The sequence below is a fragment of the Salvelinus sp. IW2-2015 genome, linkage group LG4q.1:29, assembly GCF_002910315.2.
Source record: "Salvelinus sp. IW2-2015 linkage group LG4q.1:29, ASM291031v2, whole genome shotgun sequence".
Taxonomy (NCBI): Eukaryota; Metazoa; Chordata; class Actinopteri; order Salmoniformes; family Salmonidae; genus Salvelinus; species Salvelinus sp. IW2-2015.
In genome coordinates, this window is record NC_036842.1 from 37,671,833 (window position 1) to 37,689,765 (window position 17,933).

Here is a 17,933-nt window from a genome sequence, read left to right on the forward strand (position 1 = left end):
AGCAAACTTCTGAGACGCACGACTGCAAAAAAAGCTTGACCTGGAACGCGGCCATTGGCATCACAGTTGGTAGGACGAGGCTACTTRGAGCCGACACTGCTTGAGCCATTCAACATGACTGCCTGTACAAGACAATCTACACCAGCCCTATGACTTTGGGGATAAAGCGTAGAAGCACAATGTACAGTACTCTGTGCTTAGCCTCAGATCAGTTCACACCAGCTATACACAAAAAAAAAGTGGTTCCCAACCTTTTTCGGTTACTGTACCACTGCAACTGAATTTTGCTCTACCCGGAGTACCCCTGCAGTACCCCCTCATGTGCATTTTACCAGCAGTCCTATGGTCCCATGAGTCTTCTTATGTACCCCCTGTGGATAGACCACGTACACCAAGTGGTCCTAGGACCCCTGGTTGGGAACCACTGCCATAAAACATAAAATCGGGAGCTCAGTTGGTAAGGCGGTGAAACTGATGTCATCCATTAAAATTAGACAAAAAAAACMAAACACTGAACTAGGCAAGTTATGGCGCCGACTTCACTCACTGGMCAGATTTACTAAACATATGCTTTGTTCGTGTCAACAGGGGATGAAACCCCAAAGTTAAAACTCTATCTTCATCTACCTTTATTTTTTATTTAACCTTKAAATCTACCTTTACCGTCTTTCTTCTCAGAACCTGTATTTTCAACCCCCCCCCCCCAACTCTACTTTCTGTGATTAATTCCCTCTATAAAAATACAGGTACAACATTTGCACCTGATGCAAATGCTTAGTAAATCTGGATCATATGGGCTGAATCCTAACTAGAGATCTGTGCAGAAGAGTACAAACTGTTCATCCCTATTTTTTGCCATTGACATCACTGCATGATTTCCTGGAAGCGAAACTAAGTTACTAAGAATCCCAAAGTAAGGATTCGGCTTGAATGAACAAACAGCGACACCTAGTTCACCTTTCTGTGCTTGACAAAAAATGTAACCTACGACAGAAGGCTTTTATATATATGTGGTCAGTACTCTTCATCTCAACCCTAAGGTTGGAGGGGCTGCTGTTCCATTGAACTGAAGTATCTGCTAGTCTGCCATTCCAGGGTCGTGTTCATTAGGGCATACAACGAAAAGCAAAAAAAAATGCATTTACTTCCTTTTGGTCCCTACTGAACACRACCAAGGTGTCCGTTGGTTGGCTATTTCAGGAGTCAAAGCATTTCATGATGGCTTCCCTGTCGAACTTGAAGTTGAGGAAGGACCTGGAGGAGAGGTGTTCACAGTTGCCGTTGCAGACCACCTGCTGCCCATTGGTGGAGCTGCACGTGTCAGATGGCAGTGCTGCATCTGGGAAGAGAAAGGGAGCAGTTTCACTCAAGGCCAGTGGACACAGAGGGAGAGTTCACAATCAACAGTCTTCACTTTGTGCAATACCTGTGTCGAAGTTGTCCTGCAGTCTCCTGGGCTGAAGTCTCTTCTCCTCTTTCTGGAAGAACAGTTTTAACATTTTAAATGCAAAAACATATGTCCATGATAAATCAACAGACTATGATTAAACATCAAGCAAAAAACAACAATACGCACAAATCACCATTGAACACATGAATATAATTGCAATTTAAAATACGAGACCGATTTGTATTAAATTAGTAGATAATAACTAGAAAGCTTTTAGAAAATGTGTGTAGTTGCTTCAGCCATTCACTTGTTTTAGATCTAGTTTAATCTTGGACACCCAGAACTAAAATCTTCTGTAATTGTGTCAGATGCTCGATAGAGTTCTGTGTGGGGGGGAGGGACAGGTTAGAAAATGTACTAACGAGACTAGCGAAGTCTCCACCCCTCTCAACGGAAACGGTCGGCCAGTTTCGGACAAGTCCCTTCTGAAATTGGAAAGATGCGAGCACCTGTGAAATCGTGTCCAAATGATCAGCGACGGAAAAATCAGCCTAGCGGAACAAAGTTCCTCGTTAGTTGTCGCATACCAGTCTGTCGACAGATGCTACTACCATTTAAGTTACCTGCATCTGTCCACAAGAAATTAGATCTAGCTAGATGTGTTGTTAGTATTGGTCTAGATTACTTCTAGCCTGGTCCCAGATCTGTTGTCTCCTTCTCTAGCCTGGTCCCAGATCGGTTAGTGCTCTTGCCAACTCCATTGCTGTGATTGTCAAGCTATAGATGCTTGGCTTGACAAAGAGTTGCCATGAAAAGACTGGCACTCAGGCTTTCTACAATCTAGATAGACTTAATCCACATTCTTATAGTCTCGGTAGAGGTCAAGTAAGTTGGTCTAGATCCTGGTCTATAGTTTAGACTAGTTAGAGGTCTAGTTTGTATAATTGGTTTTATTTAGGGAAAGGTTTAGTTGGTCTGGACCTACATCTATGATGATGTGTAGAGGGTGTAGGTCAGTTATAGTTCGATGGGTGTAGGTCAGTTATAGTTCGATGGGTAGAGGGTCTAGGTCAGTTATAGTTACAGCTGAAGTCAGACGTTTACATACACTTAGGATGGAGTCATTAAAACTTGTTTTTCAAACACTCTACAAATGTCTTATTTATTTTACTATGTCAATATGCCTTTGTTGTAAATGTGATGGCAGTTGTGAAAAAAGTCAATMGTTGGAAGAGTTGCAGAGTTAATTATGAATAATGCCATTGTTGATTAGATTCCTTTTTAAATTATTTTGGCTATTTACTATTTACTTTCCAAACTATAGTTTTGGGAAGTCGGTTAGGACATCTACTTTGTGCATGACACAAGTAATTATTCCAACAATTGTTTACAGACAGATTATTTCACTGTATCACAATTCCAGTGGGTCAGAAGTTTACATACACTAAGTTGACTGTGCCTTTAAACAGCCTGGAAAATTCCAGAAAATGATGTCATGGCTTTAGAAGCTTCTGATAGGCTAATTGACATCATTTGAGTCAATTGGAGGTGTACCTGTGGATGCATTTCAAGGCCTACCTTTAAACTCAGTGCTTCTTTGCTTGACATCATGAGAAAATTAAAAGAAATCAGCAAAGACCAGTGAAAAAAAAATTGTAGACCTCCACAAGTCTGGTTCATCCTTGGGAGCAATTTCCAAACGCCTGAATGTACCGCGTTCATCTGTACAAACAATAGTACGCAAGTATAAACACCATGGGACCAAGCAGCCATCATACCGCTCAGGAAGGAGACGCATTCTGTCTCCTAGAAATGAACGTACTTTGGTGAGAAAAGTGCAAATCAATCCCAGAACAGCAGCAAAGGACCTTGTGAAGATGCTGGTGGAAACAGGTACAAAAGTATCAATATACACAGTAAAATGAGTCCTATAACGACATAACCTGAAAGGTCACTCAGCAAGGAAGAAGCCACTGCTCCAAAACCGCCATAAAAAAAGCCAGACTACAGTTTGCAAATGCACATGGGGACAAAGATCGTACTTTTTGGAGAAATGTCCTTTGGTCTGATTATGGCCAAACGGTTCTATTTTTGTTTAATGACCATTGTTATGTTTGGAGGAAAAAGGGGGAAGCTTGCAAGCCGAAGAACACCATCCCAACTGGGAAGCACGGGGGTGGCAGCATCATGTTGTGGGGGTGTTTTGCTGCAGGAGGGACTAGTGCACTTCACAAAATAGATGGCATCATGAGGCAGGAAAATGATGTGGATATATTGAAGCAACATATCAAGACATCAGTCAGGAAGTTAAAGCTTGGTCGCAAATGGGTCTTCCAAATAGACAATGACTCCAAGCATACTTCCAAAGTTGTGGCAAAATGGCTTAAGGACAACAAAGTCAAGGTATTGGAGTGGCCAACATAAAGCCCTGACCTCAATCCTATAGAACATTTGTGGGCAGAACTGAAAAAGCGAATACGAGCAAGGAGGTCTACAAACCTGACTCAGTTACACCAGCTCTGTCAGGAGGAATGGGCCAAAATTCACCCAACTTATTGTGTGAAGCTTGTGGAAGGCTACTCAAAACGTTTGACCCAAGTTAAACAACTTAAAAGGCAATGCTACCAAATACACAATTAGTATGTAAACTTCTGACTTCAACTGTAGATGTGCAGAGGGTCTAGGTCAGTTATAGTTAGATGTGTAGAGGGTCTAGGTCAGTTATAGTTAACCGTGTAGAGGGTCTAGGTCAGTTATAGTTAACCGTGTAGAGGGTCTAGGTCAGTTATAGTTAGATGTCTAGTTGATCTAGATGTATAGTGAAGTTTGATACCTCATAAGGATAGATAAACATATCCTGGAGTACAACCAAACCAGTCCACTGATTTAACTAACGAGGGGCTTGATTATAATGGGACCATTTAGAATCAGCTGTGCTAGTTTGGGAATACGTCGATAAGTGGACTGGCTAGGAGTACAGGTTTGGGAAACACTGGTCTAAAAAAAACAAGACGAAAGGGAGACAGCGACCGAAGCTGTGTTCCGATTTCCTACACTTCTCCTATAGGGTGTGCAGAAGGTTTTTCATTTTGCAAGTTTGACACACGACAAAGGAAGTAGTGACTGCAGTAGTAATGGTAGTAGTTATGGTGAGCCATTTAGGGGTGGCTTGTAGGTATGGCGTTATTATAGTGGGTTAAGACAGTAGGGTAGTGTGAGTACTATAGCATCATAACCAATATAAATGTGTTTAAGCTCTGAAAATGCTTTAGTTTTAACATTCTGATAGTTCTGCACCAGCGATTTAGAATGTGGAAGTCTGTAGTCCACTATTGACATGGGGGGGACAGGAAGCTGTAAGGTTTTACATCTACAGTCTCACCCAGAGCAAGTTCCAGTTACTACAGTTAGAGCAATCATCTTAAAAAAGGTAGCTATAAAAAGCTGTATTGACGCAATCAATGGCCTAGTGGTTAGAGCGTTGGACTAGTAACCGAAAGGTTGCAAGATCGAATCCCCGAGTCGACAAGGTAAAAATCTGTCGTTCTGCCCCTGAACAAGGCAGTTAACCCACTGTTCCCCTGTAGGACGTAATTGAAAATAAGAATTTGTTCTTAACTGACTTGCCTAGTTAAATAAAAGGTCAAATAAAAAATTAAAAAATCTAAGTTGAGATGGCTCGCACTTGTCAACGTCAGTTTGATGTTTGTAGAGCAAACGGTTGAAGACCAGTATCGAATCTAAAATGGATGGCCTATGGGGCTTCGATAAAAAAAATGGTAATAGAATACACAAAATCCAGAAGTTTTTTGGCAAGCAATACAAGCAGAGTCAGTGAGAAAGTAGCATACTAAAAAAATCTAAAAAATAAAGACTAGTGCTAGCCTGGATGTTTTAAAGTAGTTTTGATGTTGGTAGCCATTACGGTTTTGGGGCTACAGGTGGCAGAGAAAAGCCAATAACGAGAAAAAGTAAGCCAGATTTTAGTAGTTGTTTTCACTTTCAGCGAGCACACCTAACAAACTATGGTGAGGCGTTACACACAGCTTCAGCCAAGCTAAGTTTCACCTGCTGGTTGCCGACTCCATTGGCCCTTTTCTTCAGGTTGGGAGAATCCTGGTGCTTCTTCCCATTGCCTTTCACATTGAGGTTCTGCAGACAGGAGCAAGTACCATTGAACCAGGACTCATACTTGGGACATTCAACAACAACAAAAATTATATTGAGTAGCCACTGATGCACCTCTACTACTATAGTGTCCTCTGAACAACATAGAAAATTGGGAGAAAAAAAATGTGATTTTGGTTTAGGTGTTTTGATTAAAGGGTGCTGTCAGAAAAGCAGGAATTCTTGATTAAAAAAATAATAATTTCAGGCTAGACACAGAAATAGTTTTGCATTCTACAAGGCCTGATTCTGAACAAGGCCAAACTGGGAAGACTAAGGCGACATCACCCTCTGGTGGTAACAGAAAAACAACCCAAAACAGACCTTTTACCCTTGAGTGAATTGATGCTGGATTACAATTGCTGCATTGTTTTGATCACACTAAGAGATGTGTGCTACAGTATCCTAGTAAACACACACTCAGTGTTGCCTCGCCCATTAATTAAACAATCTGGCTTTGCCTGAGGAAGACTGACAGTGAGCATGCAATGTGTTTCAACCTGAGTGTTTGTCATGCTTTTGTTAGTTGATCCGTTGTAGTATTTTTGAAGATGTACCACAGACATTTCATACATCTATTTCCCCCCACCCACCCACCCCATCTTGCATTTGGTCTAAACTAAACTTGTCAGCAGCAGCAGGCCTCAGCACTCTGAAGTTAAATCTGTGGATAACTGCCCAAAGCATCCAATTTATAGAGTCTGCTGGAGCAAGGTTGGGGTACCTGAGCCGTAACTTTTTCTGATACTGCCCGATTCAGCGTTGAGATTAGTGCACGATAATGACTTTCCCATAAGTCATTTATCCATGTCAATGGGAGACTCGAGTTAAGCACACGTGAGCATTTCGTCAATATATACAGATCTCTGGATGGATACACTTTCATGCCCGCTACATTAGGTTAGTTACACACAGAGCGCATGAGAGAGGAATGTGCACAACACAATGACAAGAGGGACAGTGTGCCTTATCTACTTTGAAGAAGTAGTAAAATGATTGTCAGACAGCTCTGCAGCATACTTAGGCAGGCTAAATAAAAAGGATGACTAAAGACAGTACAGGAAGCACAGAGATGATGTGGTCTGGGTGGCTGCTACTTCCTGAGCAGAGATAACTAAGGAATRAAAACTAGTCAAATAAAAACTAAATAATGTAACCAACTGAAATATTTTACTTCTTAGTCATTTTCTATTGATGTCTACCCAATGTGGACCTGACAGAGACAACATCTTTTCTATGTTTTGGCAATTGAATGTCCACCTTTTTTTTGCTGCTTAGGAATTTCCATTAGAAAGCTCTAAAATCATTWAAAAAATGTCATTATTTCATAATGCGTTTAATGTTTTTCTTATTTTTTTAAATTATCGAAACAGAAATCGAAAACCGTGACTATTTCTTAATAATCTAACCAAAACAACCTCAAAAAGCACTAAAACTCGCTCAGCACTACCCCAACAGACATTCCCGACCATAGATGACCCTTCAAACAGCAGAGACCAACCAACCTTGGCTTTCAAGAGTTCAGAGACCTCGTATTGGCTCAGCTGTCCCAGAGGCTTGGGTTGCTTCTGCTTCCCCCACCCCTCTCCTGGAGACGCCTCAGGCAACATCTGGGCCCGTCGATGCTTGGAGCTATAGAAGAAGAAATTATTTAATTCATATTCAAAAAAAGCTTTGTCCACCAAATGTATATAAAAATTGTCTTTAGCATGGGCATAAGTGTCTTACCGTGCTTTGTCCAGAGGTTTGCATGGAGTGCTGCCGTTGGATGCAAAATCCTCATCACTGTCTGTAGACTCTCCTTTACGCTTGGCAATCCATTCTCGGAGTGGTCTGTGGAGGGCAAAGTAGAGCTGCTAGAATCAATGACTGAATTATTAAAATGGTATTAAAAACAGACATTAGCTTTATACACATAGGATAGAAGATTACACAATAAAATACTGTACAAGTTGGCTACAACTATAGGTGACGCCTCCATTAGGCTAAGGGATGCTAAGGGGTTCCCGAGTGGCGCAGTGGTCTAAGACACTGCATTTCAGTGCAAGAGGCGTCACTGCAGTACCTGGTTCGAATCCAGGCTGCATCACAGCTGGCTGTGATTGGGAGACCCATAGGGAGGCACACAATTGGCCCAGCGTCGTCCGGGTTTGGCTGTCATTGTAAATAAGAATTTGTTCTTAACGGACTTTCCTAGTTAAATAAAAAAAGCTTACCCTAAAGTAAATTCATTCAAAACGCCTACTCCAGTCTTTACAGAAATAAATACAACCATTCAAATAGGCTACTACACCAGAAAGCATGATTTGGCCAGAGGATCATTAGCTTCTTTACCAAAAAAATAAGCTGTGGATCGTTTTCAAAATCGCATTGCCTGCAGTCGGAAGGGCCTGCAACTTGGTAAGCGCACACAGCAAATACCAAATAGATGATTGTCGAGTAGCAACAGACAGTGAAATGTAGAGGAGGTCCAGCCAGGCATATCGCAATATTTCAAAATACAATCTTAGTCWGGAAAGACAAGATAATGAAGAGACTAAACCGTCTTTTAGTTATCAAAATTCTCAACTTAATTGAGCGAACAGTATAGCCCATCTTATTGACACCAGCGGAGAGCATTGTCCATGTCACCGGTGAGTGTGCATATTCACGCTTTATCATGGTTGGGTCAGTGCCACCTAAAAATTAGTTTTTGGACAATAATATTGTCCTCCAGGTTAGATGGACTTCATATTGTATTTGTGTCTCCCCTACCCGTAAGCCTATTTATATGGATCAGAGAGCGTCATTTTTATAAATCTGTTTGTCAGTATCAGCAGAGTAGTTGTCGTCATAGGCTACCCTGTAATTTTTGTCGTAGGATATTCAAAAGTGTAGTAGGAATGAAATACGTTAATAAAAAAAGGCCACATTTCCCTGTGCAAAAGGAGAAGAAACACATCTGGATACAGCCTAGGCTTACTCTATGCAACTACACACTCAGCTATGCATTGAACTCTATATTTTGCCAACAGTAATCAAGTTAAATTATTAGCCTGTAATGACTATCCAAATCATCACATTATGAATAGTAGGCTCTCTTACATTAGTCTGCAAATGCCGGTGATGCACGGAATGCTTTATGAAGGTGCATTTTTAAAATGGTGAAAATTTGCTTCCCCAAACTAGAAACTCAGGCGTCGCCTATGGCTACACCCTAAACATACAATAGTTTTACCATTTTGTMATTCATGCTGCACTGAAATGACAGGTTATATTTGACAAACTGAAAAAGCAACACTAGAGTATTCCACTGTTTGCTAGATACTCTTATCACATGCAGTTGGCTGTCAAACAAGTCTTTCAGAAATGCAGAAAATATATATATWTTTTTTTAAATGGTGTTTGTATGCGTGTATATACACATATTAGTACCAGTCAAAAGTTGACAGCTACTCATTCCAGGGTTTCTTTATTTACACCAGCGAAGATCTCTCAATTGAGATGGTTTGGGATGAGTTGGGCCACAGAGTGGAGGAAAAGCAGTCAACAAGTGCTCAGCATGTGGGAACTCCTTCAAGACTGATGGAAAAGCATTCCAGGTGAAGCTGGTTGAGAGAATGCCAAGAGTGTGCAAAGCTGTCATCAAGGCAACAGGTAGCTACTTTGAAGAATCACCACTTTGGGTTACTATATGATTCCATAGTTTTGATATCTTCACTATTATTCTACAATGTAGAAAATAGTAAAAATCTAGAAAAATCCTTGAGTAGGTGTCCAAACTTTTGACTGGTACTGTATATGTAACAGTATAACTTTATGCCGTCCCCTCGCCCCGACCCGGGCGCGAACCAGGGACCCTCTGCACACATCAACAACAGTCACCCACGAAGCGTCGTTACCCATCGCTCCACAAAAGCCACGGCCCTTGCAGAGCAAGGGGCAACACTACTTCTAGGTTTCAGAGCAAGTGACGTAACTGATTGAAACGCTATTAGCGCGTACCCGCTAACTAGCTAGCCATTTCACATCCGTTACACTCACCCCCCTTTCAACCTCCTCCTTTTCCGCAGCAACCAGTGATCCATATATATAACATATGTGGGGATTGATTACATTGATGGAAGCTACAATATTACAGCTGAACCACCCACCCCCAAAAAATAAGACAAATAATATTTCAGAAATGGGCATCTTTATCAGTGTGAAGCGGGGGAAAAAAGAAACCTGCACACTGCTCTTTAATAAGCTTTACGTATCGGCCTCACGGCCTTCGTCAAAGCTTATGTGAKTTTTTTTWWTTTTAATTAGCACCCTTATGTAGACCTAGCCCCACCCACAACCGTTCCACGCATCAATGGGGTTGGAGTCGAGGGAAAACTAATAAGTGCTAACAAATACAACAATGTGCATTTAAAAAATATATTCAAATAAAGTGTGTACATAAAAACGTATTAAACGCGTCTGTAAAACCACAATGAGGACATCTACCTACCAAGCAAGTTTTCATAAATCATTGGGTACAGCGCAAGAAAAACATTAGCGTAATCTGAAATGGGGGCATAATTCATATTCACAACATACATATGCATTTCATCAAGACCTTTAGGAAATAAAGTCTGGACGGTGAAAATCCCAAAACATTCTCTTTTGCTCAGAGTATTATTTATATCACCTCCCCTGTCTGTTATCTTAACATTCTCAATGCCACCAATTTCTTTTCTTTTTTTTTTTACATTTAAATGTCATGTTTCAGGTGATTAAAATGTACTGCGACTGGATAATCCCTGTCGTTTCTCCTGATTGATCTTTTATGTTCACTAATTCTTTGAGCGAACAAGAGGTTTTACCTACATAACAAAGCCCACAAGGACATTTAATCATGAAGATAACGTCAGTGGTAGAGCACGTAATAATACCATTTATTTGGAACTGTTTTCCTGTATGTGGGTGGCAGAAATATTCACACTTCATCATATCGTTGCACTGTGAGCAACCTSTGCATTTTTAGCTACCAGTCAGAAAAGTGCGTAAAAGAACACGGCTGATTTCCTTTTGTGGCTGGCCGTTGACCAATTTATCACGTAAATTGCGACCTCTCCTATATACACAATAAGTGGTGGATTCTTAAATTCAGCAGGCAAAGCTGGGTCCGATGATAAAACATGTCAGTGTTTCTTGACAGCATCGCCACACTTTTCGCGAGTTCAAAGTATATTGTAGWTGTGAACATTACAGAGTGTTCTTTAGATCTAGTGGGTATTGTTTTGAGCAGTTCATCTMATTAAGAGCTTCATCCACACATTGTGGAGAATACACTTCTTAGAAACCTATTGTTCTTCTCCGCTACTTTTTCTATAGTCCTCTGTGGGGTGGCATATTCAGCACAGTGTAAAAAACTGGCWCAGGGTGGAAGCTGTCCCCTTGTAAAAGTGTGTTTCTGGCCGTTTCTTTTCTACAGAGAGTTGTAAAACTGGGTTCCATTTCATTTCTCAATCCACATAGGAGGTAATGAACACGTTAAGTGTCACATTCAATAGTGAATTTGAGATTGGGGGGTCAATGTCATTGAGTAATGCCATGAAGTCTGACAGCTCTTTTCCCCGTTCCTCCCCATATGCAAAAGATTGTCAATATATCAATACCACTTCAGGACTTTTTTCAAAAATTGATTTTCGTTTTCATTGTTAACAAAAAGTTMTTCAAAATGACCCACATAAAGGTTAGCATAGCTSAGAGCGAATGTGAAGCCCATCGATGTTCCATTCGTTTGGAGGTAGTATTCATCATCAAACCTGAAATAGTTTGTACGTCAAAACATATATAGCCAGGGCCTCCCGGGTGGCGCAGTGTGCCACCAGAGACTCTGGGTTCGAGCCCAGGCTCTGTCGCARMCGGCCGCGACCGGGAGGTCCATGGGGCAACGCACAATTGGCCTAGCGTCGTCCGGGTTAGGGAGGGTCTGGCCGGTAGGGATATCCTTGTCTCATCGCGCACTAGCGACTCCTGTGGCGGGCCGGGCGCAGTGCACGCTGACCAGGTCGCTAGGTGTACGGTGTTTCCTCCGACACATTGGTGCGGCTGGCTTCCGGGTTGGATGCACGCTGTGTTAAGAAGCAGTGCGGCTTGGTTGTGTTGTGTTTCGGAGGACTCATGGCTCTCGACCTTCGTCTCTCCCGAGCCCGTACGGGAGTTGTAGCCATGAGACAAGAAAGTAACTACTAACAATTGGATACCACGAAAAAGGGGGTATTTTTTAAAAGTTTTTATAAAATTAAAAACATACACAGCCAGCTCAAGAATAAAGTTTGTTGGTGGGTATTCGTTAATATCTCGGTCTCTCAAATAGTGAGCTACCCCGAATGGGGAATGCTGTTACATAGACTCTTAATGTTTAAATGTGACCAACAGTCTTCTGTTAAACCTTTATTGGCGAGATCTTGTTTAAGAAGTCTATAGTCTTTCACATATGATGGCAATACTTGCACATGTGATTTAATAAAAGAGTCTACGAAGTTCGACAATGGCTCTAGCATTGAACCTATTCCCGCAACCACTGGTCTGCCTGGATAATTGCCTTGTTGTGTTTAAGGTTTGTTTAATTTCAGCAAAATGTACAGGCATGGATGTATGACACATTTGCAGCAAAGGTATTCATATTCAGGTTTTGAGATAGGGTTATTTAATAGGGCTTGCTCCAGATTAGAGCATATATCCCTTTGGAACACCTGTGTGGGGGATCAACACTCAGGTTTCTATGGAAACGTTCATTATTGAATTGTCTCTGAATCTCTTCTTTGTATTTGTCATAGTCTAAAACGACTCACTCCCCTTGTCTACAGGTTTGATGACCAAAGATGAATCTTTCATTAGTTCATTAAGTGCCTGTTCTTCTGAATGTGTGAAGCGCAATAAGACACTTACCTGACAAAAGGAATGGCCATGAAAAACTTGTTGGGGGCGAGTCCAAGTTTAGACTTGGGAGTCATGTCGTTCCTGTGACATGGTAGTTTCTCAATCGGGAACCACTCGATGTTCTAGGAAAAACACAGCACAATAGCTAGTTCTAGTTGTTCTCTTCATCTGCGTTGTAAATACAAACTGTAAATAGGAACAAAATATGAGAAAGTTAAGGGGTAACCGTACCCTTATCTCCTTCCTTGTTTTGGGGTTGAACTTCGTCTCCTTGGGTACCCCAGGTATTATGTACAATCGGGCCAACTGATCAGTGATTTTCTGCTCGATGTACGTGTCTTTGCAGATGCGATCTTTGATATCGAAACCAGTCTCCTCCATAACCTAAGAGAATACAGACATGGGTATGAGAAAACAATATTGAATGAAATGTCATATATAGTATCTAGCCATTCTGTATTGAGCAAATATTTACTTGCCAAATCAGAATTATAAAGACGAGATAATTTAATAAGAGGCAATTACCTCTCGTACAGCACAAACATGGGGGGCCTCATCTTCATTGACTTTTCCCTTTGGAAAGCCCCACCCTGACTTGGCCAAATAGCCCTGAACCAGCAATGCCTAAAGAGAAGAAATATTACATTTTATAAAAGGACATACAACACACATGAGACAACTTAAGAGATATGAAATGTTTATCGGAAAGTATCACCATACACAGCCAGTGTTATTATGTATGTACTATACGCACATTGTCAAGCGACTCATCTAGAATAATGGCACCATAGGTTGGAACACCCATCTTATATTCCTTCCACTGTTCTAGAACCTTCTGTACATCCTCCCCATTGGGCAGCAGGAATGGACAATGATTAAAAAGTAGCATGTTGTCAAGGAGAATATAAGGAACATTTGCAACAAAAAAATATTGAGTTCAGTTGTATGTACCGCTCCTCACAAGACATTATTTGAATTGAAGGTGGTGGGGTCTTTGGAAGTTCAACAAGGAACTGTTAGGTGATGACATGTACATAACCTTTCACACAGTGGGCCTACGGTCATAAAAAAAAAAATGAATTTTTAAAATCAGGAATTAACTAAGCAAAGACAAAAAGAACATGATAACAACCCCCCCCAGCCCCCTCTCACATCATTATTCTCATGTAAGGATATCAGCCTTGGCAAAGTCCCTTATCCCGCACTGAGGTAATCCTGGTGCATTCTGCATGCAGAAGTCCAGGTAGAACCAATGGGCAAGCTCGATCTGGAAGCACACGCGGATAGCATTGTCTCTCTCTTCACTAGGGATGTGGAGGATGAATCGACTGGAAGAGAGGAGAGTCAAATCAGTACAGTAGCAGAACTACATGGACATAGTTAATTAGACAACATACTGTGGTCCATGTCACAATACAGTTTGAGTACCATGACGGTAGCCAAACAATGATGTACCATCATGACTGTAGCGAAGCTTGAGGTTCCGTGTACGCAGCCATGGGCGCATTCATTACCAAAACCGTTTAAGAACCAAACTGAGAAAATCACGAGTTAATATTTGACTATTAGCCATCACTAGCACAGAGGTTGCTGCCTATATACATAGACTTGAAATCACTGGACACTTTAATAAATGGTACACTAGTCACTTTAATAATGTTTACATATTTTGCATTACTCATCTCATATGTATATACTATTTTCGTGTATTAGTCTATGCCGCTCTGACATTGCTCGTCAATATATTTATATATTCTTWAATCCATTCCTTTACTTAGATTTGTGTGTATATGCTGTGAAATTGTTGGATATTACTTGATATTATTGCACTGTCGTAGCTAGAAACACTTGCATTTCGCTACACCCGCAATAACATCTGCTAAACACGTGTATGTGACCAATACAATCTGATTATCAAATTCAGATAGGTCCCTCCCCGTTTCGTTCCGTTTGAGAAACGTTTTGTAACATAATTAATACAATCCTGAGAACACTGATGCAACGCACTTTCGTTAAGTCAACCCCATTGTCACTTGAGACAGACTAACTACCTCGGTATCTAGTTAGCTATCCACAACCAGGTTATGACAAGCCACAAGCACAACAAAGACACTCCTCCGGGTAGTGTTAGTAAGAAAACAAAACATGATATTTGATAACAAGTTAGTCACTTTTGACGCGGTATTTACCTGCAGAGGTCGTCCAATACACCGTTGGGAATCTCCCCTCTTTTTGTCTCCATGTTGAGGATAAAAACATCCCGAACTCGCGAAACAATGAGGCGAAAAATAAACAGCGCAAAGCTACTATTTTCTTAAATCTCGAATCAATGCATTCTATTGATCAATCAAGGCGAACTATGTATGCCAGGTTCGTCAAATGTCCCTAAACTTACACAAATAAATACATGTAAGCTACGTTAGCTCGCTAAAAACAAACTCCAACACCGCGCAATCGAAAAAGAAAGGTAGAAACCCCACACTGTTGATGACGTGAGGGACGTTATTATCCAATCGTATATCAGGGGAGGCTGGCCACGTTGAGTAGGTGGTACCTTATTAGGCTAAATGATGGCCTGTCAAAATATTCTAACCAATCAAGACGCACAATAACTCGAGCCCAATTTATTAAGTTTGGTTGACAAAACAAGGAAACGGTAAGCAAAGATATTCGAGCAAGATTATAAAGTAGACAACTAGACATTATTGAGGAAGAGGCGAGGCCTGTGTAGCTATGTAAATTACATTTTATACGCGGACATCCTGTGGCATTAGAACACTTTTTCATGAGCAGTAATCACAATGAATAACATGCGATATCCTTGGCCACAATTACATTATTATAGAAATAAGATAAACTTGTTATAGTAATAAAATATATAGAATATTGTTATACGTGCCCTTATAAGTTATTATATTCTATATCTTCTATTGTGAGCGACCTGTGAAAGCACTAAACCATTATACAGCTACAACCATTCATTCAGTCTACTGCCCTCGTCTACACGTGTGGATATTAATAGTTGTTTAATTCAATAAAATAGACAAAATTAACCTCTCATTTGTGACAGTAATTTGAAAGTTGGATGCTCTTTTAGGATATGAATGGCAGAATGTCAGTGAACCCTAGGATTGACCTTTTTGAATGAACATGCATATGAATAAAATAAAACAAATATTAGGTTACGTGACATTATATATGACATTATAGACATTATAAATATTTTGTGTTTTCATAGGCTGACATATTAATGTGTAGGCATATTAAATGTTTCATAAAGGAGATRTGTGTGACTGGGCTGTAGCAGCAAAATATATCATATAAAAAATGGTCCCTCTGCTACCGCACGGCAAGCGATACCGATGCACCAAGTCTGGAAAAAACAGGACCCTGAACAGCTTCTACCCCCAAGCCATAAGACTACTAAATAGTTAGTTAAAAATAGTTAACGAATAACTACCCAATAACTACCCGGACTATCGTCATTGACTCTTTTTGCACTAACTCTTTTGACTCATCACATAAACTGCTGTTACAGTGCACTATCTATTGTTGCCTAGTAACTTCATCCCTACCTACTGTATATGTACATATAGTACCAGTCAAATGTTTGGACACACCTACTAATTCAAGGGTTTTTCTTTATTATAATTGGGGTTATTTTTTCATTTTTTAAACAACTAATTTACTCATGTCTGTTCAATAATTTGAATTCCAATTTGTTTGTTCCCCCCCTGCGARCTCAATGCACACATTGCACAGTTCCTCTAGAGCTACACTACCAGTCAAAAGTTTTAGAACACCTACTCATTCAAGGGTTTTTATTTGTACTATTTTCTACATCTTGGAATAATAGTGAAGACATCAAAACTATGAAATAATACATATGGAATCATGTAGTAACCAAAAAAAAGTGTTAAACAAATCAAAATACATTTTAAATGTCAGATTCTTCAAATAGCCACCCTTTGCCTTGATCACCCAACCTCAACCCAATTGAGATGGTTTGGGATGAGTTGGACCGCAAAGTGAAGGAAAAGCAGCCAACAAGTGCTCAGCATATGTGGGAACTCCAAGACTGTTGGAAAAGTATTCCAGGTGAAGCTGGTTGAGAGAATGCCAAGAGTGTGCAAAGCTGTCATCAAGGCAAAGGGGGGCTACTTTGAAGAATCTCAAATATATTTTGAGTTGTTTAACATGTCTTTGGTTACTGCATGATTCCAATATGTGTTATTTCATTGTTTTGATGTCTTCACTATTATTCTACAATGTAGAAAATAGTAAAAATAAAGAAAAAACCTTGAATGAGTAGGTGTCCAAACTTTTGACTGGTACAATATATACCTCAATTACGTCGTACGTACCCCTGCACATCGACTCGATACTGACACAGCACATACACAAATGACTGATGATTGGCTGAGAGAAATTGATGATAAAATTATTGTGGGGGCTGTCTTGATTGACTTCAGTGCAGCTTTTGACATTATCGATCATAGTCTGCTGCTGGAAAAACGTATGTGTTATGGCTTTACACCCCCTGCTATAATGTGGATAAAGAGTTACTTGTCTAACAGAACACAGAGGGTGTTCTTTAATGGAAGTCTCTCAAATATAATCCAGTTAGAATCAGGAATTCCCCAGGATAGTTGTTTAGGCCCCTTGCTTTTTTCAATTTTTACTAACGACATGCCACTGACTTTGAGTAAAGCCAGAGTGTCTATGTATGCGGATGACTCAACACTATACACGTCAGCTACTACAGCGAATGAAATGACTGCAACACTCAACAAAGAACTGTAGTTAGTTTCAGAGTGGGTGGCAAGGAATAAGTTAGCCCTAAATATTTCTAAAATTAAAAGCATTGAATTCGGAACAAAACACTCAAACCCTAAACCTCAACTAAATCTTGTAATAAATAATGTGGATATTGAGCAAGTTGAGATGACTAAACTGCTTGGAGTAACCCTAGATTGTAAACTGTCATGGTTAAAACATATCGATGCAGTAGTAGCTAAGATGGGGAGAAGTCTGTCTATAATAAAGCGATGCTCTGCCTTCTTAACAACACTATCAACAAGGCCGGTCCTACAGGCCCTAGTTTTGTCGCACCTTGACTACTGTTCAGTCGTGTGGTCAGATGCCACAAAAAAAGGACTTAGGAAAATTGCAATTGGCTCAGAATAGGGCAGCACGGCTGGCCCTTGAATGTACACAGAGAGCTAATGTTAATAATATGCATGTCAGTCTCTCCTGGCTGAAAGTGGAGGAGAGATTGACTTCATCACTACTTATATTTATGAGAGGTATTGACATGTTGAATGCACCGAGCTGTCTGTCTAAACTACTGGTGTAACGGATGTGAAATGGCTAGCTAGTTAGCGGGTACGCGCTAATAGCGTTTCAATCAGTTACGTCACTTGCTCTGAAACATAGAAGTAGTGGTTCCCCTTGCTCTGCAAGGGCCGCGTCTTTTGTGGAG

The 17,933-nt window shown here is 40.5% G+C and overlaps 1 protein-coding gene across 2 annotated transcripts; it reads right to left on the bottom strand.

Moving 5' to 3' along the window:
* Positions 1 to 693: 693 nt before the first annotated feature.
* Positions 694 to 15,263, bottom strand: dcp2 (decapping mRNA 2). Of its 2 annotated transcripts, XM_023984661.2 has the most exons (11): positions 14,641 to 15,263; positions 13,628 to 13,779; positions 13,206 to 13,333; positions 12,977 to 13,075; positions 12,683 to 12,835; positions 12,461 to 12,573; positions 7,286 to 7,390; positions 7,063 to 7,189; positions 5,459 to 5,542; positions 1,427 to 1,478; positions 694 to 1,339 (listed from the first exon to the last, which is right to left on the bottom strand). In XM_023984661.2, the coding sequence occupies exons 1-11, from the start codon at positions 14,691 to 14,693 to the stop codon at positions 1,197 to 1,199; spliced, it is 1,209 nt and encodes a 402-aa protein (XP_023840429.1). In that variant the 5' UTR covers positions 14,694 to 15,263; the 3' UTR covers positions 694 to 1,196. The 2 variants fall into 2 exon arrangements, with proteins under 2 accessions (XP_023840429.1, XP_023840431.1); XM_023984663.2 differs by lacking the exon at positions 5,459 to 5,542.
* Between the last annotated feature and the right edge of the window lie 2,670 nt (positions 15,264 to 17,933).

Coding starts and splice junctions, on each gene's coding strand:
- dcp2 (XM_023984661.2), bottom strand. CDS start 14,693: ATGGAGACAAAAAGAGGGGAGATTCCCAACGGTGTATTGGACGACCTC. Junction 12,836..12,976: donor ATGTTTGTGCTGTACGAGAG/GTAATTGCCTCT, acceptor GTATTCTCTTAG/GTTATGGAGGAGACTGGTTT. Junction 5,543..7,062: donor CTGAACTCTTGAAAGCCAAG/GTTGGTTGGTCT, acceptor TCCTGTCTGCAG/AACCTCAATGTGAAAGGCAA.